We start from the raw sequence: 25,373 nt of genomic DNA on the forward strand, positions 1-25,373 counted from the left end.
GGACGAGATACTCTGGACACAGATCTTTTAACTCTGTACGAGATTCAAAGGCGTCACAATGGCCCGTGCAAATGTATTTTACTTGAAATCAGTGTTTTAGTAGCTATGTATGTGCTGTTCCACTGTGTTTGAAGATCGGTGATGAAGTTGCTAGAGTTCTTGAATCAATCTTTGAACTAGATTCTTATAGAAAAATTCAAACAGATCGGGGAAGTGAATTTGTTAATCTAAATGTGAAAAAGGTTTTATTGTAATATGATAGAATGCTCTATCGTTGTCATAGTCCGATAATGGCGGCATCTGCTGAAGGTTTGATTAAAACAATTTGACTTTTAATCTCGAGATATTGTACATTGAAAAATAGTCTTGCTTTGGTTCAAGATTGATAGAATAACGTTGATTTATAATCAACGTCCTCAGCGATTCTTCTCCAATCTTAGTCCTCTTAAAGTTCATCACAGTAACAATACACTTGACATTTTCTTAAACAATATTCCAATGAAGAGGGGCAAGTGAATAAGAAGAAATCAAATGTTGGTGATAGAGTCCGAATCAATCGAACAAGTAATATTTTGAAAAAGGGGAATTACTTGTGCTCCAGTGTACTTTTTAAAGTATCAAAAGTATTAGTCACTATACGTGTAACCTATCTTCTACGTGATATGAAAGTTGAAGAGATTCTTGGCGGTTTTTACTACTATGAATTGCAAAAAGATAATAACAATGGAATCCTTCAGATTGAAAAGATATTAAAGAGTCTAACTCGCAGGGATAAGAGACAGTTGCTTGTTCGTTGTCCAGGATACAACTCTTATTTTTTTTCTTGGATTGCCGCTGAAGAGATTCACAATGCCTAATGATGTTTATATGACATTCATTACGGATTACTCTAGCCCACTCTATGATGATTTAAATAAAAGAAGAGATTTTTGGACAAAACTCGCCCCCTTTATCAAATTCAAGGGAAAGGATGAAGTTCTTCTTGTTAATTGTATTCTTAAAAATTCTTGTGATATCCTGAGAAAAGATTGTACATATGTTATACAAGTTAGAATACATGATTGGCCACTCGTTACCGAGGAATAAACAGAATCACTTAATTCGGCTGAATACCCCTTTGTAACATTACAATACAAGAAATATGGTAGTATGACTGATTTGTGTCGTGCTATTAATAGAAGAATTTCTGCTCGTAAAAATGGTGCCTTTCTATTCAACTATTTAATGGAAAAGGTCAAGATCTACATTAGTTCCCCCATTGACAATGAAAAGGTTACTCTTAACGATCATCTGAGAAATGTTGTCGGATTTAAAAAAAAATAAAATCAATGGTAGAAGCACTGGTACCATCAGCGGGATGGATTATTTTTATTTTTGCAGACTATCTACCTGGCTTCTCACTAGACAATTATAGATTTTTTTATGCATCCCTCCTGTATGCTTTTTAACAAAAAACCACTAACGAACACATTCACCACTACAATATAAAGCACCTTCAATATATTCCAGTCAACACTTCATATTTGGAACTCTGTAAGTCAATATTAAGAAGTGAATTGGGCGATCCTCTAGCAAAAACAAAGGGTTTGGCTGTGATTACATGTTATTTTCAAGCTATTCAGTGAGATGGCTAATAAAAAATACTTTTATCTGTCTCGATATTCATTGTTATGTTGATACTCCTAGACCAAGACGATTGGTTCATGGAATTGACTATTACAGGGGTCGTTCGTCCATGTCCGGTTACGGTCTCGGCAACTGGTTTGCTAAATATTTCGCTCTGCATTACCACTGGCTGAAAAATATATTGTACCGGTTGGCGCGAATTTTACGTTCTCTACACCACATGATTGGGGCTCTGGGAAGGCTTTTAAAGAAAGTGTTTCACAAAATCTCAGGTCCGGCGCGCGATCCCTCGGTGAGCGATTGAAATCACAACAAAGCAGTAGAGGTTTAAAAAGAATGAAAAATACCTCATCACTCATCAGTCTCTACTCAGGTCGGGAGCGTAAGACATAGCTCTTGTCAAAGAAGAAAAACAAACCTAGAGTAAAAATTGTTAGATCGAAAAGATCTCTTTTCCTAGAAATGGAATATTTATCGCATAAAAAAAACCATCCTTCAGATGTGAATGTGAAACAGGGTTACTATGAACAGTTTTATCCGCAACATTCGCTCTCTGAAAATGAGCATTTTCAAGTTTATTCTAGTGAAGATTATTTTACTGAATTGACTTCCACATTTGTAGATTTACATATGATTGTCAAAAAATCTAACAATGAAAAACCAAGTGCTGCCAAGGGGTTATCGTATAGAAATTGTGTACTACACAATTTGGTTAGACAAATCAGTGTATGCATAAATGGAACGTTGGTGAGCACAAGCAACAATCTTTCAAACTTCAAGTTATACAAAAATCATGATGATGAGTCCAATGTCCTATAAGCTTTTTAGTGGTTTAGCTATTGGGTATTAATATAAAATGGACACAGATACTAGCAATATACTTAGAGATAAGACACCTAAAGATATACACTTGGCTGGGAAAATAAATCACGTGATATTTAATATATCTCAATGGTCGCCTCCTAATGTTAAGATTGATATTAAGCTGCAACTCGCCTGGTCCAATTTTATTTTGCGAAAACTACTTGGCACTGCACCTGATGCTACAGTGTCTCTCATCTTGGCAATACTTAATCCGTGAAAACAACAGGTTATGAGTTCTGTTGCTTTGGCAATTGAGAAATTAAGAACTAGTGGAAATACAATTATATACATTCACTAATCAACGACATATTACCACGGGCACCGGTACCGACACCGATTTGTCATTTATCAATCGCGAAATTTCTTCAAAACTCGCTTTGGCCTTTTTAAAGACTGCTAATGTCATAGCATCATGGAGAAATTTCCCACACAATTTTGGAAATGTTTCCATCTCTTGTACGTAAAGTAAATTAAATTCCACTTTACAATTTATCCTGTGATATATCCTACAGGACCCTATATGAATTGACAATGAAATCCCTAGAACGAGATTCGAAACTATCTGAAAATGGTATAAGCGAAGAAATGTTTGCAAAAACTCGTGGTATCATTGTATTGGATTTGTCCAGTACTCAAGACATGAGTATTGTTCGAACGGGCACTGTACGTTTAGAGTGTACCTTTGCCGAACCATCGGAAGAGAATATAGCATTAATATCGCTAAATCAATTTGAAACCTAATGGGAAATTACCCTTGATGACAGTGTTCTATTATACTTGTTACCATGAACACAAATCAAATTATTTATTCAATTTGGGTTCCTACATGTCTAAATACAAATCCTATTGCATACCTTCAGATTTTGTCAGGCATATTCAAAGCGTTAACAATACCCTTATCATTGTTTAATAGGAATCCATCAACTGTAAAGACATCTTTCAAACAGCGAACAATATTGAATTTATTGACCCTCTTGTCTTGCAATATGCTTTCTACACGCCCCACATCAAAACTTTCGTGAGCAAAGTGGGAAATCTATTATTAAAAATTGGAAGTAAGTACAAGATTTATCAACTAAAAGCTGTGGTTTTTGGGCACTATTATAATGTCCTCGATATACTGACAGTGAATTTCTCAGCATTTACGGCGATAGTCCTTCATTGAACGACTTTCTAGTTAAAAATGCTCTTTCCTACCTTTATAATATAAACTTCCGTGCCGTAAGATTGAAATGCTTTAAAAATGTTTCTGAATTTGTTTATTAATAAAACTTGTATGTACAAAACTCTTTGTCCTTTAGATTTCTTCTTCCACGTATAGGTAACCATTGGTAACGATAAGTGACGTCAGCTCGTCAGGATTCAACTTGTATTCATCTTGGCATGCAAAGTCAGAGCCACAATTTCTGTAATATAATGTAACTTCACTTTTATTATATCTTGTAAAGTCATTAATACTATTTTGATTCATATTATAAAATTCACGTATTTCAGTTGCTTATTTGAAGCAATTTCACACAATATTCTCTTATGAACAATCGCTTTCCGTGACAGCAAAATAAAAATCAGTATGTTTATTATCATAGTAGCCAGTGTCTTTACATCGATGTTGTAGAAACCAGACTCTCTTATTATTCCAGCTATTGGAGCGTAGACCAGGTTCTTTCTCTTAAAATAATTTTAAACCACAACGATACCAGTCTCTCTAAATCCTCTTATACGTCTGTCTAAGCCTCTTAACGTCTGTATTTTCCCGTTTCCCAACCTAGGTTACAAAAAAGGTCAATTTATTGCAGTATCATGGTATGAGGTAATTACTATTAATGACCTTTATTCTTACTATTTAGCTAGACTTTGGGATTGAGTCATTTCTTTGTACAAACTTTAATTAGATTTAAACGTAGTCAAAGCTTTTTAATAACATGAAACAGTGACATCAAAGTTTATGACGATAAAAGATTACCTTATACAAGAAGTAAAATTAAAAAAAAAATCATACTGTTCACCAGACTGTTCCAACAAGCACCTTAGGCAATAAATATTTTTTTTTCACTTTCTTCTGTCTCTTAAAAACATCAGATGCTTGCTTTTGTTTAGGGTGTGATGAAAATTGTTTGACTTGTCTATGTTTGAAGCTAGATTAATTTATAAACTTGACCGCCCCGTCTCAAGACTTGAGTCCTTGTTTTAGCTTGTGTCCAAGCTAAAAAAAAAAAAAACACTAATTGTAGCTCACACCCACCCAGTGAAAACAGCTCTGCAGGCTCTCCTCCCCTCGTCACTTCTTTCGAAGCCTCAATCTCTACTCTCCTTCTCATAGAGTCCCTACTTGTTTTAAACATATCCTTAGGATCTCCTCCTGTCCCAGCTCAGGACGTTCCACTTTTCATTTGGCACCTATTGAGATTTGGAAAAGAACAATTTCCGGGAAGCTGGGAACCTTCATCCAAAAAGGAGGAAGAATTAAACGATCAAAGCAGGTGTAAGGAGGGGGGCGCCTTAAGGAAACTTCATGAATTTGCAAAGAAGTCTGCTTATAAACGAGCATCATTAAAAAGAAAACACATCCTCTGTTCCCGACTCTGTTTGTAAGCGCTAAACCTTGAACAATTTGGAACTTCCGAGGAAGATAAAAGGGAAGATGGGACTGAATAGTGCACTGGTGCTTGTAATTGACTTAAAGCTGACTGTGTACTGGGCTTTGGACCTTTTAGCTTTAAAAGCCATGTAACTGGTAGTTTCAAGAAACAAGTAGTAAAAAGTCCCAATATTTATGCACAATCCATTGTTAACGTTATTGAGGAGACTTGATGTTGACTGTATACCTGTCCACATGGGGGGGGAGTAAGCAATCCTCCGCCACCTCAATATTTGGACCGTAGAACCCTCAATAAAAAATTCAAGCTGCAATCTCAAACTAATATTCGCTTACTTAAATAGCTATCGTAGCTCTCAAAAATGAACGCTAAACTATGCTACTTTTACAATCACAAGAGAGATAGAAAAATGGACAAAAAGTCAGTTGTTAAATACGCTTACTAAATATTGCACGAAGGAGTTTACGAATCTGTTTGTAATGTTACAGACAGTGGAAAAATAGATCGATGCTTCTCGGTTGCTAATTGCGTTTTCCGAAGTTTCAATATTAAATCTTGTCTTCGAGCGAATAATTTGGGGAAGTTAAAGAGTTCAAGAGCACTTTGTTGCTGAAGCGGGGTTCGATCGTTATTTTAATAGAATGTTTTGAAAATTCTTTTGTTTTTCTTACCCTCTCCCTCCTTAGAAAGTTTCAGATGAATCACCTCTCAAGATTTCAAACTTTGTTTGGAACTAAGTAAAATGTCATTCTACAGAATCTGTCCGTTGAATAGTTTGGGGCTAGATAGTAATATGCAACTGGCACTTCTTCAATATTTGCTTATTTTCAGTGTTTTTCTTCAAAGATGAAAAATCCAGACTCGTCGCATTTGCTGGATTTATCTGTCCCTTCTGGGAAAACACCGGATGATTTTCTTGTGGATGGCAATTTATCTCGGAGCTATGACTCCAGCTCGTACAGAAATAATGAAGCCCTTTCTGGAACGGAACCGTCATCAGGTTGTGATAAGCTCGATTTAGAAGAATTTGTTTCGTCAGCTGAACTACCATCAAGTGACTTCGATGCAGTTACTGATCCTTTAGACTCTTGGGAGGACTTACTCTCACCAGCAATCGTTCCGCCTTTAGAAGAAAAAGATTTGAGTAGTCAATGTAGGCCTAATTTAGAAAAAGAAGATTCAAACGATTCATTTAAATCTCCTTATGAACAAAGAGACTTGAGTGATCCATACGGGCCTTCTTTAGAACAAAGAGCCTTAAGTGATCCGTATAGGCCTACTTCAGAGCAAAGAGACCTAAGTGATTCGTGCAGGCCGAGTGTAATTACGGACAACCGGTTTACTACTTCTGAGCGAGAGGAAAGAAGAGACCATCCTTGTTCGATTTGCCATACTACTTTTCATACGAGAGAACAGTTAATAGGTAAGTTCTGTTGCCTAAAGCGATATCTTTAACGAACTTCTACTTTTAGAAGAAGCTGACAACTAGATAAGTTAAAAACCTAATTGCGTGAATATTGAGCAATTTTGCTTAGAGAACTATTTTAAATTGACATGCCCTAGCCCCTAGAAAATTACTTTACAACTAAACATTAAGATTGCATTTCCTCTTTTATACCAATGTCATCCCCAAATAATAATATATCCCAATGAGGATAGGCTGGGTATAAAAGTTGAAGCAATTACAGTTATAAAGGATCTAAAGCTGTGCTGGCCAGCTATGACAAAACAAAGAAATAAATCTGGAAATGACAAGCGAGTTTCTAGCCAGTATGAAGGAGTAGAAGAGAAACAACCAAACAAATAATCAAATAAATACATACAACAAGGCGTCTTCAGCGTTAAGAATATATATATATATATATATATATATATATATATATATATATATATATATATATATATATATATATATATATATATATATATATATATATATATATATATATATATATATATATATATATATATATATATATATATATATATATATATATTAGCAGGTGCCAGGCGGCGAAGCCGCCTGGCACCTGCTAGTGCCATTCTATTGGCACGGGCCATAGAATCACTATGGCCCGTGCTGCTAGCTGGGGCCATAATTGGCCCCAGCTAGCAGCACGTGGCAGGCCTCTATATATGGAAAGGATCTTGTGCTTTAGAACCCTCATTTTACATCTCGACTAGATCCGGTGACATTAAAGGAAGTTGGATGGGGAAACCGGAATTCTTCGAAAACGTGAAAATCGAGGTATCTTACGAATGGGTAATTGGATCTTAAAGAAACTTGATATATAGAAGAATCTTATGTCTCAGATGCTCCATTTTCAATTCGAATCGGATCCGGGGACATAGAGGGCTGAAGGGGGGAAACAGAAATCTTGGAAACCGGAAATCTTGGAAAACCCTTAGAGTGGAGAGATCGGGGTGAAACTTGATGGGAAGAATAAGCACAAACGAGATTGACATAATTGGTACGGATCCATTCTCTTTGAGGGAGCTGGGGGTTGTTAATTTGGAAAAATCAGAAAAATTGAGGTATTTTTAGCTTAAGTACGGGTAACCGGATCTTAATGAAATCGAGAAAGAACTCATGTCTCAGAGCTCTTATTTCAAATCCCGACCAGATCTGTTGACATTGAGGAGAGTTGGAGGGGGAAACCGGAAATCTTGGAAAACACTTATAAATGTCGTAGACACGTAACGTAACCGGACTGGATCCGCTCTCTTTGGTGGAGTTAGGTGGTGGGGTTTGGCGAATTTGGTGCTTCTGGACGTGCTAGGACGATGAAAATTGGTTTGCGTGTCATGGAGCTGCACAAATTGACTTAATAAAGTCGTTTTCCCCGATTCGACCATCTGGGGGGCTGAAGCGAGAGGGAAAATTAGAAAAATGAGGTATTTTTAACTTACGAGTGGGTGATCGGTTCTTACTAAATTTTGATATTTAGAAGGACTCGTGACTCAGAGCGCTTATTTTAAATCCCGACCGGCATTAAGCCTCTGATTTTCCTTTTAAAACAATCTATTTATTCTTAGAATTTTGCTAGAGCTCATACCATATGAGCTCTTGGCTCTTCCTACCTCGTCACAAGTGCCATACGAGCTCTTAGCTTCTGTTTATCATTTTTAGTTTTTTCTTTTCTTTAGATTTTTCCTTTTTTTGTTTTTTTTTATTTTTCTTATTTTTTATTTATTTTCTTTTTTAGTTAAATAGAAGATAGTGTAACACACGGACAGTACATTTATATATATATATATATATATATATATATATATATCTATATATATAAAAATAAGTTGTCTGTGGATCTGTGGATCTGTGGATCAGGTGACGATCCACAAAAAAGGTAAAAAACTAAAAACTAAAAAAAAAAACTGAAAAAACTAAAAAAAGGCACAAACTACAAAAAAACTAAAAACTAATAAAAAAAAAATAAAAAAGCTAAAAAACTAAAAAAACTAAAAAACTAAAAAAACTAAAAACTAAAAAAAAAACTTAAAAAAAGGAAAAAACTGAAAAATAGAAGAGAAAAAGAAAACTAATAAAATTAAGAATAAAATAAAAAAAAAATAAAAAAGATAAAAACTAAAAAAAAAAGTAAAAAGAAAAAACGAAAAAAACTAAAAAAGCTAAAAAAAAGGTAAAAACCAATAAAAAACTAAAAAGAAAAAAAGGAAAAAAAAACTAAAAAAACTAAAAACTAAAAAAAAAAACTTAAAATGGATCTGGGATCTGTGGATCTGTGGATCAGGTGACGATCCACAAAAAAGGTAAAAAACTAAAAACTAAAAAAAAAAACTGAAAAAACTAAAAAAAGGCAAAAACTACAAAAAAACTAAAAACTAATAAAAAAAATAAAAAAGCTAAAAAACTAAAAAAACTAAAAAAACTAAAAAACTAAAAAAACTAAAAACTAAAAAAAAAACTTAAAAAAAGGAAAAAACTGAAAAATAGAAGAGAAAAAGAAAACTAATAAAATTAAGAATAAAATAAAAAAAAAATAAAAAAGATAAAAACTAAAAAAAAGTAAAAAGAAAAAACGAAAAAAACTAAAAAAGCTAAAAAAAAGGTAAAAACCAATAAAAAACTAAAACGAAAAAAAGGAAAAAAAAACTAAAAAAGAAAAAAAACTAAAAAAAGGAAAAAACTGAAAAATAGAAGAGAAAAAGAAAACTAATAAAATTAAGAATAAAAATAAAAAAAAAATAAAAAAGATAAAAACTAAAAAAAAAGTAAAAAGAAAAAACGAAAAAAACTAAAAAAGCTAAAAAAAAGGTAAAAACCAATAAAAAACTAAAAAGAAAAAAAAGGAAAAAAACGAAAAAAAATTTTCATCTAAAAAACTAAAAAAAACTAAAAAAGGTAAAAACTAAAAGAACTAAAAAAGAAAAAAACTAAAAAAAGGAAAAAAACTGAAAAATAAAGGAGAAAAAGAAAACTAAAAAAATATAAATAAAAATAAAAAAACTAAAAAGATAAAAACTTCAAAAAAAACTAAAAAGAAAAAAGAAAAAAACTAAAAAACCTAAAAAAAGGTCAAAACCAATAAAAAAAAAAAACTAAAAGGGGAACACTGGGACACAAATGACGACCGGAATACTGGGAATATAAATGACGACCGGGACACAGGGAATGTTCAATTAGCAATCACCATCAACAAATCTCAAGGGCAATCATTAGAATCATGAGGTATAGATCTGAATATGGATTGTTTTTCCCATGGACAATTATATGTTGCATGTTCAAGAGTCGGTAAACCTGACAATCTAAATAAATGACGACACTCAAAGAGAAAGCGACCGGGACAAAAGGAATGTTCGATTAGCAATCAACAAAGCACCGGGACACAGGGAGTATAAATGACGACGACCGGGACACAGGGACATAACTACAAAGGGGACGCCGGGGTGCACAGGGGGATATATAAATGACGATGGCGACTCAGGGAATGGTCGATTAGCAATCACCATCAACAAAGCTCAAGGGCAATCATTAGAATCATGAGGTATAGATCTGAATACGGATTGTTTTCCCATGGACCATTATATGTTGCATGTTCAAGAGTCGGTAAACCTGACAATCTATTTATATGCACAGACAATGGGACAGCAAAGAATGTTGTATATTCGCAAGTTTTACGTAGTTAAAAACATATATATATATATATATATATATATATATATATATATATATATATATATATATCTATCTATATTCACAGGTGGGACATAGGGACACAACTACAATGGCGCGTAACTAATATGGCGCGTAACGACTTACGCGCGCGGGGGGGCTTGGGGGGGGGTGCGAAGCGCCCCCACCAACTAGGTGTTGGGGTGGCGCGAAGCGCCACCCCAACAGCTAGTATATATATATATATATGTATATATATATATATATATATATATGTATATATATATATATATATATATATATATATATATATATATATATATATATATATAAGCAACTGGCAAATTACAAGATTATAAATGTATTATTTGAAATGGACCTAAATATTCAGCAGAGAAATAATTCTTCGGTTGAGATATAATGCTGCCAATCTTTCTGAATTTTTCATTTGCTTATTCCCATGGAGATTTGGTAAGGCTTTGTTTTGAATTTGGGTTCTTTTTGTAATTAAAATAATATAATGAAAAGAATCAATATTTAAATGACCATTATCCCTATTAATTACTAATTCCGCAAAAAAATGTTATTTTTAATGCTTTCGTAGTCAACTGTTTCCGAAAACTGCCGTTGCTTGCCAAAATTAATTTAAAAAACAAAGTTTTTCCAGGGGAAGTAGAGAGTGAAGTTGAAACTTAAAACGAGCAAAAACAATTACTTCCTAGCCTATCTAATATATGTCGATAAAACTAGTGCAATTAAACCAACCGGTAATTTTTTTTTATGTTTGTAGGATAATAGAAAACTAACGCTTTACTGAAAACACAAAAGCCAAGTATAAAAAATAATGATTTAGGAGTAAACGGTGAGTACATAGCCTCACAACAACAAACTAATCTATAACGCTTTTCAGTGTTACACGTACCTGTAACATCAGTAACTTTCATTTTACAATTAAATTACTTTTAACACTTAGGCATAAAAATAAATATCATCTTCAGAGGTGCAAAGTCATTAAACAGCATACAAAGACAATGAATTGATCTATCAGGTAGCGGTATTACTCGGAATGTATTGCTCGGAATGAAGAACAAATAAACCATAATATGAACTCTGGAAATCTGGTTATTTCACGCAGCAGAGAATTTTATGCTATGATACAAATTCTAAAGTGAGTCCGTAGTCCTAATACTATCAAGATTGATTCAATTCATTGTGCAGAAGTGGTGCCAAATTAAACGAAAAAAAAAGCTACAATCCTAAAATGCTTTATTTTTGTACTCTTAAAAGTTTCCTTAAATAGTTTACTTTTACTGTTCAAAACTCCTATAAGTATACGTGTATTTAAAAGCCAGTGGTCATATACACAAAAAAGAAAAAGAGAAAAAAGACAAAGAAAAAAAACTATATATATACATTGCTTTAATACTACAGTTAACTTGAGATGTTACAGCTTGGATATGATTTTTGAGTTATTAGAATTTGTTTTATACAATACTTACATAAGATTTGGTGGTGATTTGTACAAGCAAATCGTGGGAATTCCCATGGGGGGGAATGCCAGCCCATTTATAGCTGACTTGTTTTTAAGTCAACTAGAATATAAATATATGATGGATAAGAATAATCCAAATAATTTAAAACATGTTTTGTCAAATAATAAAAGATATTTAGATGATATTTTGGTCTTAAATTGTAAGGATTTCATCCATATTTCTAAAAATATATATCCACCAGAGCTTACTCTTGAACCTGGTCATGGCGCTGGTCATGAAGATCATTTCTTAGATTTAAATATTAATATTTGTGATAATTATAAATTAAGTTTTAAAATGTATAATCAAACGGATGATTTTGATTTTGAAGTGATTAGTTTCTAAACTTTGGCAATTACTCATAAAATGTTGCAAGTTATCTCCCAGGCCATCAACAGGCCATCAAACTTATCTCCCAGGCCATCAACATTGTAAGAATTCCAGTGTCCTCTACGCAATGGCACACAGTTTGCTCGCACCTACAACCGGCATTTCAATGCTCTCCACGGTAGGTTCAGTCTCGAGTAAAACTCCTCTCCATGCACTACTTTAATCTGTTTGTAAAACCTTAGAGTAACTGACTTCTCGACATCTGTAAGCCAAACCTGGATTACCTGGTCCCTAAGCCGCAATCAGGTTTGCAATCGGGATCCTGGCCTTCATTCCATGCCCATGAGAAACCAGCTCTATCCAGCAGGGCTTTAAACTGTTTTGGCCATGTTACCTTTCTAAGACATTTCAACATCTTGTTATAAGCCGCCTGCACTAGAAGGCTATCTGGCAAATGTAATGCCTTTAACCAAAACTTGATCATCTGTATAATTTTCTTATGACGCCAATTCGGTAAACCCAGGTCACCTCTAAGAACCAAACTGCTAAAATTATTATTCAAGTCGACAACTTTTTTGAAATACATATACTGCAGAGACTCCAATTGTCTCACTATAGCCCCTTACAGCTTGCAGCCATAATGGGCAACTGTTAGAACCTTAGTCATAAAGAGGTGCTTGTGCATCTTCATATTCCTAATACCCATTATGTATTTTCGCCAGGGTAGAGCATATGCAGCTGCGTTTCCACGAGAAATCATCAGTTTAGTGTGTTGGGTCCAGTTCTCATTTGCTGCGAGCACATATCCCAAATACTTATATCTGGAGGCTACCTTTATTGACTCACCTTTATAAGTAAATGAAAAATCGTGTTATCCATTGGTTTCACTGCTGTGAAAGATGACAATCTCGGTCTTGGATGTATTTAGCTTCAATTTCTTTGTTTCTAAGTGGATTTGCTTCATCTAAATCCAGGAGAGTTTGAAGCTCTTCGGCGGACTTAGCCACCAAAGCCGTGTCATCAACGAACAGTAAGCAATAAAATAGAGTATTCACAATTGAGATGGCCAGGGCTCATAGCTGTTCAAGGTACTCTACCAGATCATTAATGTATAAAGTGAAGAGATTTGGTGACAGTGGGCTTCCTTGACGGACTCCTTTAAAGGTTCTGAAAGGCCTAGATACTCCTTGTTTAGAAATGATAACTGTAGATAAAGTAATTTCATACATGCTAATTAAAAATTTGACAAATGGCCTAGGTAGCCCTATCTTAACTAGATAACAGACCTATCAATGCCATCAAATGCTTTCTTAATGTCGAGGAAAGCGACATAGAGCTTACCTGTTTCCGGTACAATATTTCCCAATATTTTACAAGCACGTTTGAATGGTCTCAATATCTTGGCTTAGTCCGGAGATTAACTGGACACTCGGGCCTCAAACAGGCAGAACGTAAGTCATATATGCCAGTTTTACGGACTTCCCACTGAAACCAAACTTTTTTGTTGTAATAAGTTATTGTAGGGCACCGTAGCCTTTGCGGATCAGCTCATTCACATGGCTGTTGAATCTGCAATCAGTTGAGAAGGTAACGCCCAGTATCTTTTCGCTCTTTACAGGCTGAAATAAGGGTACTGGCTCTTTAAAATCGGTTTTTAGAGGATTGAAGATAAATCTTCCAAAAATTTGTATCTATCCTTGAAGGACCGAAGGATGTAGTTTATAACAGCCAGGAAAACGATACCAGCAAGTATAGTACCTTGAGGAGCACCACAGGTAATAGGAATAAATGAAGAATTTGTGTTATTTTAGTTCAAAGTGAAGACACACTGTTTACAGCGAAACACGAAGTCGAAATGACAAGCGTGTAAGGGCCAAAGCACAGTCTGGCATACTTTTATTTTGAAAAATTACGAGCAATTTGTTTTTTTGCAATCTGGAAAATCATAATGTGTTCCCTCAAAGCGTAGCTTGGGGGATCAAAGAGCTAATTCGAGTTTTTAATGGTTTCTTTTTTATTTTGTTAAAAATTGTTCTTTTTTGTTGAATTTCTCGCTAAATAAGGTATATTGTCTTCTAGCTTCAGAGGGATAGATTTGTATATTAACTGATCCGATATTTTTACAGAGCATTTAGCATCGCATGCTGCCGAAAAACCGTTTGTTTGTTTGAAATGTAATGCCAAATACCGCCAATTGTCAAGTCTAAATAGGCATATGCTAAGTCATGAAGGAGTGAAAAATTTCGAGTGTTCCATTTGTAAACGACGCTTTGCTGAAAAGAAAACATTAGAAGCTCATTCCAGAACGCATACTGGTGAAAGACCGTTCGTGTAAGTTGTTAACATTCAGTCCTTCTTTTCTTTTATTGTTCTTTGTTGTCGTAAAATGGTTTTAAAAAAGTCATATGGCATCACTAGCTCACCGTGACGCGTTGCTGCGGTCTCGAAAGAAAGGAAATTGAAGGAAAATTCTCTCTACGTGGAATCTCCCCTTGGAAAATTTCCTCCTGCACATCGCTCTCCCCGCGGAAAATTCTTATGCGGAAGAATCCCGTCTGAGAAAAACTCCTAGAAAATGCGAATAATGTAAACGGAAGCGACTGCCAGGTATTTTGTTCAGAGCTCTGTAATTTCAGTCAGTATAAACAGTATTAAGACGGTCTTTGGGGGGGGGGGATTTATGCTTAAAACCTTCGCTTGAGTATACTCAGCAACTCCTTAAGGTTTCTTGGCGATCGGATGAGGAGCTTAATTATACATATAGGAAACACACACATAAACACACGCAAACACACACACACACACACATACACACACACACCTATATATATATATATATATATATATATATATATATATATATATATATATATATATATATATATATATATATATATATATATTTATATGTATATATATATATATATATATATATATATATATATATATATATATATATATATATATATATATATATATATATATATATATATATATATATATATATATATATATATATATATATAGTACCAGGCCCCTGCACTTGGCACGTGGCAGGCTTATATATTTGGATTCTCATTGTCGCTTGTCTTCTAACCGCCGACAATATGAGACAGTTGACAATCTGCTGTCTTTTCATACGCAGGCTTTTCAAAGATATTTGATTATTAAAGCAAGTCCGATTTCTAACAAAGATATCTTCTAAGCCTCAAACTTTTGGTTTTCTTTTGAAGGTTCTTGAATTGTTATAATCCCTTGTTAAAATATATACAAATGTTTTTGCAATCGCCAGCCGCTGGGCCCGGGTACTCAGCACGCGGCAACTTCTATATATGGATTCTGATTGTCGCTTTTCTTCTAGCCGCAGACGATTTACTGTCTTTTCATACTGGTTCTCTTCAAAGATGTTGGATTTTTAAAGAAATCCTGGTTTCTAACAACGATATCTTCTAAGCTTCAAACTTTTGTTTTCTTTTTTAAGGTTTTTGAATTCTGGTAATTCCTTGTTAAACTATGTACAAATCTTTTTGAGATTACCAGTTTTTTCTCTTTACGCATTTTACTGTCTTTTCATACTGTTTCTTTTCAAAGATATATGATTATTAAAGCAAGTACAATTTCTGACAATGATTTCTACTAAGCTTTAAACTTTTGGTTTTATTTTTTAAGGTTTTTAATTTGTTGTAATCCCTTGTTAAAACATATACAAATATTTTTTGAAACTACGAATATTATTATTCCTCTTGGTATATAGCCTACCATTTAAATTTTTGAGGGGTTGACATCTGAAGCTTTAAATCAATGGTAAAGAATCAAAACCAAACTGTTGCCTCCGCAACACTTTCATCGTTAGGCTAACCAAATGTATTTTTTATTATTATTATTATTATTATTGATATATACCATTTTAAAATTTTGAGGGGTTGACATATCAAGGTTTTCATTGATATCAAAGAATCGAAACCAAAGTGTTGCCTCTGCAACACTTTTATCGCCAAAGCCGACCAAAGGTTGGTGCAACCCTTCAAATTGCCCAAGTAACAAAAATATTGGTTTATCTCAAGACCCACCTTTTAGTTTAAATTAAATAAAAAAAACAAGTTTTTTTTTAAATGAAAGTAAGGAGCAACATTAAAACTTAAAACGAACAGAAATTACTCCGTATATGAAAGAGGCTTTTCCTCCTCAAACTTAGCGCTCTTTGCGCTAAAGTTTCTTACTGTTTTAAAAATAGAGTTAAGAGAAAGAGTCGAATTTTAGCGTAAAGAGCGGGGTGTTGAGGAGGAAAAGCCCCTTTCATATACAGAGTAATTTTTGTTCGTTTTAATGTTTTAATGTAAGTTTTAATGTTGCTCCTTACTTTCATTTAAAAAAACTTGTTTTTTTTATTTAATTTCTGGACGTTTTTGGATTAATGCATGTTTTGATCTTGGCTCTCCGCACATAAATAATTATAACGAAATTTGCATATTAATTAATTGCAATTAATCGGAAGATTTTGAGAAAAAAGGAGCAAGGGCGGAGGCCTATTTGCCCTCCAATTTTTTGATTACTTAAAAAAGCAACTACAACTTACAATTTTTTACAAACGTTTTCATTGGTAAAAAATATATGTAACTTACGAGTTAACTTACGTAACGAACTTCTATATCCGTATGTTTTTATTGCGTATATGAGGGGGGTTCAACCCTCGTCGATACCTCGCTCTTTGCACTAACGCTTAAATTTTGTCCCAATTCCTTAAGAATGACCTCTGAATCACCAAGGCCGTAAAATAAATAGTTGAAATTACTAAAAATACTTTAGCGTAAAGAGTGAGGTATAGCAAGGAGGTAAACCCCTCATTTGCGTAATAATTTTTGTTCGTTCTAAGTTTTAATGCTACTCCTTACTTTCAGTAGAAAAAACTTTTCATATTTATCTTTTCACTGTTTTTTCAAATAACGCTAGAAAATCCTGTGCCACCTTCATTGAAATTATCTTCCCCCATGAGCAGTTACTCCATGGAAATATACTCCAACGTAACCCCCCCCCCCTCAACTCTTCCCCCTAAACCAAAAACATCCCCCTGAAAACGTCTGTACACTTCCCAGTAACCATTACTATATGTAAACACAGGTCAAAGTTTGTAAGTTGCAGCCCCTCCCACGGGGACTACGGGGGAGTAAGTCGTCCCTAAAGACATAGTTATTGGGTTTTTCGACTATGGTGAATAAATGGCTATCTCAGAATTTTGATCCGGTGACTTTTGGGACAAAATGAGCGTGGGAGGGGGCTTAGGTGCCCTCCATTTTTTTTGGTTACTTAAAAAGGACACTAGAACTTTTAATTTCCGTTAGAATGAGCCCTCTAGCGACATTCTAGGACCACTCAGTCGATACGATCACCCCTGGGGAAAAGAAAAAAAAACAAAACAAACAAACAAATAAACACGCATCCGTGATCTGCCTTCTGGCAAAAAATGCGAAATTCCATATTTTTGTAGATAGAAGCTTTAAACTTCTACAATAAGGTTCTCTGATGCGCTGAATCTGATGGTGTGATTTTCGTTAAGATTTTATGACTTTTAGGGGATGTTTCCCCCTGTTTTCGAAAATGAGGCAAATTTTCTCAGGCTCTTAACTTTTGATGGGTATAACTGATCTTGATGAAACTTATTTATTTAAAATCAGCATTTAAATGCGATTCTTTTGATGTAACTATTGGTATCAAAATTCCATTTTTATAGAGTTTCGGTTACTATTGAGCTGCTCCTTACTACAGTTCGTTACCACGAACTGTTTGATAATTTTACTGTTGAAACGCATACTAAAGAAAGATCACGAATCTAAGCTATTTGTCTGTCTTTATCCTCTGTACCCTGGCTGTCGTTTGGCTTTTATAAACAAAAAGGTATTCACAATACTAGTTTTTCGGAACTTGATTTTTTTTTTAAATTTCAAAAACTGATGTATTCCTATATTTTTAAGATTCTGTCAGGATTACACATTGTTTAAACATGGATCTTATTGCATACAATCTTATCAATCAATTTAATACTTATCTCTCCATCTAGGTCTATAAACGTGGTATTTTTGTTTTTGTATCAGAAGTAGCCTTAAGCAGTGTTCACATGGAATTCCATCAAGACTCCCATGCTTAGATAAGTACATATGGCTATACACTTGCTTCAGCATGGAATTTTAGCCGCGCATGCGTGTAAACGCCACCCATAAGCGCAAATGATAAATATAGTGCAAAATAGACTTCCTGATTGGTACGATTGTAAATCCTAGGCACAGAGTTCTGGACTCTAGGGCTGCATGCTTAGGTGCACCCTACTGAAATCAAGCACTTAATTTTAAATGTGAACGGGACCTGCCTAGTTATTGATATCTTGAAAGATGTGTGACTAGATCTATAAGTCTAGCTAGCAGTGGATCTAAACACAGTTTTATTGAACCACGATTTAATTTAATAACGAGTTAATGCTTATCTGGCTATCCAGGTGTGATAAGTGTGGCAGCGCCTTTGCTCAGCAGTCTACTTGATCGAATCGCGATTTAACTTAATGCTTACCTGTCTATTAAGGTGTGATAAGTGTGGCAGTGCCTTTGCTCAGCAGTCTACTTTTATCGAATCACGATTTAATTTAATAACGAGTTAATGCTTATATGTCTATTAAGGTGTGATAAGTGTGGCAGCGCCTTTGCTCAGCAGTCTACTTTTATCGAAACACGATTTAATTTAATAACGAGTTAATGCTTATCTGTCTATCCAGGTGTGAAAAGTGTGGCAGAGCCTTTGCTCAGCAGTCTACTTTATCGAATCACGATTTAATTAATCATCAAGGAGCCAAAAGGTATTCATGCCAAACCTGTCAGCTTTCATTTTTCACCCAGGGTAGATTCAAGTCTCATATGAACAAACATCAGAACAATCGAGAATTTAAGTGTGGACACTGCTCTAAAGCTTTTTTCTCGAAGGGTGAGTTTCTTTTTAAGGCATTTATCAGGTTAATATAGGATTTATTCTTTAAGGCTTTTGATATTTTCCTCATTTTTGTTCTGTTTCTTCTTCTGGTATTAGTTTAGTACTTCCAGTCAGAGGTAGTTTTAGGGGAGAGATAGAGGGAGCGCTTGCCTTGAGTGCAGAAAACTTAAGGGCGTAAAATTTCAAATAAATAACTTAAAATTTATAATCATTTTGTAATTTTTGAAATTTTACTTTTATTAAAATAAAGTAGAGGGTCCAGTTGGCAGTAAGTATGAGCAAATTGAATCCTAGGTTTTCATTTCTCCCATAATTTTTTCCCATATAAAATAAGAAAACTCAGGTTTAAATAAATGAAATTTTTCAAGATTTGGTCTGAAATTTTTTTGGAGAAAGGGGGGGGGGTGCTAATCAAGCTTTTGTCCCCGCGCAAGAGAGGTCAGAACCGCCACTGCTTCCAATATGCAAGGAAACTCTACAGAATTCTGGAAACTACTTTAAAACATTCTAAAATACTTACTTATATCAATGCTAAATGCAGACTACTTCATTTTACTCCCCCTTTCCTCCCCCCTCCTCCCTAACGGACAAATATAGCCCATATTACATTTTCAACACTACGACTCTTTTCTTCCCGCCACTTGTCTACCGCTTGCCGTTAAACTAATAAGAAGAAACTAATACATGTTTGCATATTAAGTTATTAAGGGGGGAGGGTGTACTGGTAAAGTGAAGCAGTCCGAATTGGGAATGGTATAAACAAGTAAGCTCTACTTTTGGATGTTTTCAAAGTAGTTTCCTGAATTTTATTGTGTTTCCTTTTTTTAGGTATGGAAGCCGAAGTACTAATCTGATATCCTTCTTCTCTGTCTTCTATTATGAATAAATAATTTTTAAAGAGTAAAATGTTAAAAAATTTACAATTATTTTAATTATTGTAATTTATATTGATGAATAAGAGTTATAGTGTAAAATATGAAATAATTTATTGTAAAGTTCGATTTATTTTTCAAATTGCAACAAAATAATGTAAAAATAACAGGGTAAACCGACGCGAACAGCACCAACGTTATGGGTTGAAGTACAGAATGTTGTCCTGTTCAGGATGATGTCGTCCAAAAAAGGCCTAGATGGAGCTAGATAGGCCTAGATAGGTAATGTAATATAAAATAAAGAAGAGTATAATATTGGAAAAATTAAATTTATTAAGCGTAGTATATCAAAGAAATTAGCGAATGAAGCATATTAAGCATTTTCAATAACAAATAGGATTGTAAGCTTCCAGATTCTTGGCTTTTTTTTCTTCTATAAGTTGTTGAGAATTGTTATTGATTTTGTATATTTTGGTAATCCATCACTGTTTTAGGCTTTAAGCCAAATTTGCCATAAAAGCACAGTTGCATGATCGATGATTCCCATCTTTATCTGTTCCAAAAGTGTTATGTTAGAAATAAAACAGTAAAACACTGCAGAGACCAAAAGTCCTTGTATCAAAATGTTTTTTTTTTCTATTGCGAGCAATAATACGATAATTTATGTTCTGTAAGTAACAAACTACTACTACAACTAACAATTCACTGCATCACCAAGCCGCCTGAGGCCAGCACAGCTTCGCATACTCCTCCTCTATCCTAATCCATTTAAAGCCTCCCTCTTTACACCCTCCCAAGAAGTTCCTGGTTCCCTTAAATTTGTCCTTACGACGTCCTCCGATCCCATTTGGGGGACGACCTGCTTTTGTTTGGCTCTAGATGGTCGGACGACAAGGACTATCTTTTGCAATCTGTCATCCTTCCTTTGCAGAGCGTGCCCTAGCCATCTCAACCTTTTTCTGATTGTAGCCCTAGAAAGCGGGATGGAGCCACATTTTTCGCGCAGCCTACTGTTTGAAATCCAGTCAGTTTGACGGATACCCAAAAAGTCTTTAGACAATATCTATGGAAAACACCTGCCAAATACTCTTTCGTCTTTCGGGGTGCCCACGCTTAGGAACCATACTTGACCGCTATCACCGCTTTAGCTTCCAAAATTCTAATCTTGGTTTGAAGACTTATATTCTTATTCTTCCAGTTTTTTTTAAATATATATATATATATATATATATATATATAAAACTTCAAAATATATTAAAAGTTGATTAAATTGCAATATGCCCATCTGAGATTTCTTGTATCATATGCAACTATAGCTAATGCAACTTCCTCCTATTTTCTTTTTCTTTCACAGAAAATGGAAGAGAGTCATCTGAAATGTCTTACTTAGTTGGGGATAAAGATTGTCCACACTCAGTAAAAGTAGATCATAGTAAAAAGCCAAAATTAGTTTAAAAAATAACTACTAAAACGGTTGCCTAGTCTGGGAGCAGTAGTGTCAATCTTCTCATGGTGCCTCTGAGAAAGGTCTTTGAACTGCCCAATCTTTAACAAAGGTCATTTTGAATCTTTAACAAAGTAGTTTTCCCAGGTAGCAGGAAACGATTTTTTATTTCACTTTTTACCTTTTTCTACTAAATATATGTTTACCGTTTCTTAAAGCGTTTTTTTAAAGTGGACATTAATATTTGTTTACTACTCCTAATTTCAGTCCCCGTCCAATAACTAGTTGTCCTCCCCAGTGTTTGTACAGTAATGGTAAGCCAGTAATGGCTAACAAAATAAATCCCCCTTGACGCTTAAATTGCCCATGATAGTATAAGTAAAGGTCCCATGAGTTTTCTTGCTAGTACATGTTAGTGATGATCAAATGCCGCTTGCAACTGATGGCTATTAGTATTATATTGGTTGTTTTTTTGTTGGAAGGGGTTTGGACGTAATTGGCCTTTATGAGCCTCAAATTAGTTGTATGATTCCGCCCATACTAATAATGATACTTTTTTTAATCTGAGGAATATTTACAATTGCTTCCACATTAATTGGGAATCTCAAAGCACTTTATTAATATATACGTATTTAATATTTCCCCTAAGTATGTTATATACAGTTCATTGTCTTTATCATCAAAAATTTGGCCAATAAAACTTTTCAAAATAAGCTCTACTGATTAAAACAAATTGTTAAAAATTAAGTTCATTTTTGAACCGACTTTTCTCCAGAAAAAAAAAAACAACAACCGTGCATATGTTTGCCGATGATTCTCCAATTTAAGATTTTTGATTTTAAGATTTATTTCTATAATTTATTTCTGGATTTATTTCTTAGTTTCTGGAAATTAAGATTAAAATCTCCAGAATTTTCTTTTTTTTTGTTCTGATTTCTGAACTCTCTTGTTCTGATTTTGACAAAAACTTTAGAACAAAAGAGACCAAATAAGGGTATTGCAAACAAGCTCCCTATTTGCTTTCTTTGTGAAATAAATACACACCATATAGCCAATAAATAACAATTAAATATTCACAGAATGGTGGTTCAATACCCATGGTGGGACACTTACATAGCTATAGAGATAGAAAAAGAACAGTGGTCATAGTCTTGCTAGTTGGCGTCTATTTACACTATCCTTAAATGTATAAACAAATATAATAAATGACTTTTTATAAATATAATAGTTATGATAAATATAAATAGATAAATAAATATAAACATATGATTCCGGGTTGATGATAAAATAAGACAGTAAAATTTTGCAGAATTGAAATATTTCTTTTTAGTTTTTCAACATATATAATACATTTGTGTAGATACAGCATACTATATAAATATAGTATAGATATAGTGTATACTTCTATAGCCAATCATCTACATTTTGCATTTAGAAAACCTAAATGAGTTTAATGTACTCAGTACAATTTATCAGCACATGGAGTCTAGTGATATGGATTTCAGTGAAGTCAATCTGGAAATTAGCGAGGTCTAGTGAATACACTGCCAAAAGGCAAATGTTCATGTGTACATATTATACATATATATACATATATATATATATATATATATATATATATGTTACTGTGAATGTTAGAGATTCATGAATGTCGACATTCACCAGCAAGTATCTGAAATGCCTTTTTTTTTGCCTTGGATTTAGTCAGCGTTGCCAGTCGACTTTTTCAACTTAATGCAAGGTTTGATGATGACAGCTTTGGTCAGGTTAGATTTGGTAGGGTTAATTTAGGTTAGGTTTTTAACCCATTTCTGATATTTATAACCAAATTTAACCTAAACTAATATAATCAGACCTAACTTTAACTTTTGTCATCATAGCTTGCATAAGACTGAAAAAGCTGACTCGTAAAGCTATTTGAATCAAAGCAGAGAAAAAGGAATTTGAAATATTCACCGGTGAATGTCGACATTAACCAGATTGGTTAATGGTAACATATATACACCACTGGTAACATATATACATCATATACATTACACATATATACATTACCTTTATATACTACCAGCAAGTCTTATCCTTTTCCAATTTCAATCATCCAGTTGTTGTTTTTTTCAAATCCTCAAGTTTCTTTCTTCTTTTCAGATGATAGAAATCGTCACCATAAATCTCATTTTGCAGAAAAAACTCATAAGTGTGATAAATGTGGTAGATCTTTTCGAAGGAAGTATTATTTGAAAAAACACTTAGTTAGTTGTTTGAAGGGACCAGCTGATTTGACTTGTCCTCATTGCTCAAAAGTGTTTCCATCTTTTTATCTGTTCAGTAGACATCGTAACTGTGCCCTCAAGTCGATGCCACCTTCTCTGCCTCCTCTCAAATTTGGCCAAAGCATTCGGAAACCTAGTGAAGCCAATTAAATTAGTATATATGTATTGCTGGATGGCTGGGTGGTTAAAGGGTCTCATAGTCCGTTAGAAGTTTCATCATAAACTAATACCAATAGAATAATATGTATGAATAGACAGTAGACATCAATAGAATTTTTTCTGAAAATTAGCTATTATTCTCCAGAGTTTTTTTAACGAGGTTCTACCTCGTTAAAAAAAACGCTAGTGGTCGTGGTTATAAGAGGCAGGTTTACTTAATAGGGATAGAGCTGTCACGCTTTGGGTGAAAAAAAAGAAAACTGAAGTAGCCATGTCTAGCTAAAACCTGTCTAATATTGTATTACGTAAAATATATTGAATTGCTGTGTTTTTTAGGTATGTCTTGGTAGATAAATTTGTATTTGTGAAAAATAAAATACGAAGAATTTGAATTATTTGTCGCGTTTAGTTCTGACTTGAGTGAGAAACTCTTATTTCTTAGAATTTGATCTGCTCATTTTAATAGGCATGTAGTGTTATATCCGTACTTACATAATTGAGATGCATGTAGTGTTATATCCGTACTTACATAATTGAGATGTATTTTTTATCTTCTTCTTTTTCATCTTTTGTGTCAATTCTCAAAAAGAAGCTATTCCCTTGAAGAACTTCAGAAGCGTTCGCTCTACTAGAAAGCTATGAAAACGTAAAATGAGCCTGTTGCTTTTAGCCACAACGATGTACAAGGCTTGGCTCGAAACTGCTTCGTTGGCTCTTAAGCTAACCCAAAACCAACTTCACCGTTTGTTTTTTACTTCTCCACTCGATTGAACCTTCCATCCTCGAAATTGACAGTCTTGTCTTTGGCCTTCGCAAGTAACAGACTCTGCGCTTGCAACTACAAAGCTATTAAATTCTCAAAAAGAAGCTATTCCCGTGAAGAGGTTCGGAAGCGCTCGCTCTACTAGAAAGCTATGAAAACATGAAATGAGCCTGTTGCTCTTAGCCACAACGGTGTACAAGGCTTCGGTCGAAACTGCTTCGTTGGCTCTTGAGCTAACACAAAGCTGACTTCACCGAATGTTTTTCCTTCTCCACTCGCTTCAGCCTTCTATCCTCAAATTGCCAGTCTTGGTTCTTTAGCCTTCGCAAATAACGGGCTCGTTGCTCACAACTACAACGCTGTGAAATTCTCAAAGAGAAGCTATTCCCGTGAAGAGCTTCAGAAGTGTTCGCTCTACTAGAAAGCTGTGAAAACGTGAAATGAGCCTGTGGCTTTAAACCACAACGATGTAAAAGGCTTGGCTCGAAACTGCTTGGAGGAAGGGCACATTGTGTATTGTTTAACCCAGGATAATCGTGATTTTTGTAAATATTTATATCTATTTCTACAGAATCTATACCAATAGACAGGAAAATTTACAAAAATCATAATCTCTAGCATAGATATTCATAAACATCCTACAATTTTCGCATAATTTATCCCTTTTGTTAATTTTCATCTGTTTTTCCCACCTCAAAAACGTTTTCTGTTCATTTTACCTGTTAATTTCTCTTTTTTAATTTTCTTTCCTTAACATTTCCCAAAATGGATTTGTAGGTGCGTGCCTTGCCCCGCACTTGCTAGAAAGGT

The 25,373-nt window shown here is 34.2% G+C and overlaps 1 protein-coding gene across 3 annotated transcripts in view; it reads left to right on the forward strand.

The window, feature by feature from the left end:
- LOC136032802 (zinc finger protein 32-like) overlaps positions 1-25,373 on the forward strand; it is a 52,143-nt gene that overhangs the window by 24,587 nt on the left and 2,183 nt on the right. For 2 of the 3 annotated variants that reach the window (XM_065713188.1, XM_065713191.1), the window contains exons 3-5: positions 5,919-6,510; positions 14,210-14,414; positions 18,844-19,049. In XM_065713188.1, the coding sequence (XP_065569260.1) occupies positions 5,919-6,510; positions 14,210-14,414; positions 18,844-19,049 (1,003 nt within the window). Of the gene's footprint in view, positions 1-5,918; positions 6,511-14,209; positions 14,415-18,843; positions 19,050-23,516; positions 24,193-25,373 lie in introns of those variants that run through there. The other variant, XM_065713190.1, reaches the window with a different exon arrangement.

The sequence above is a fragment of the Artemia franciscana genome, chromosome 11 (assembly GCF_032884065.1).
Source record: "Artemia franciscana chromosome 11, ASM3288406v1, whole genome shotgun sequence".
In the NCBI taxonomy this organism is placed as follows: Eukaryota; Metazoa; Arthropoda; class Branchiopoda; order Anostraca; family Artemiidae; genus Artemia; species Artemia franciscana.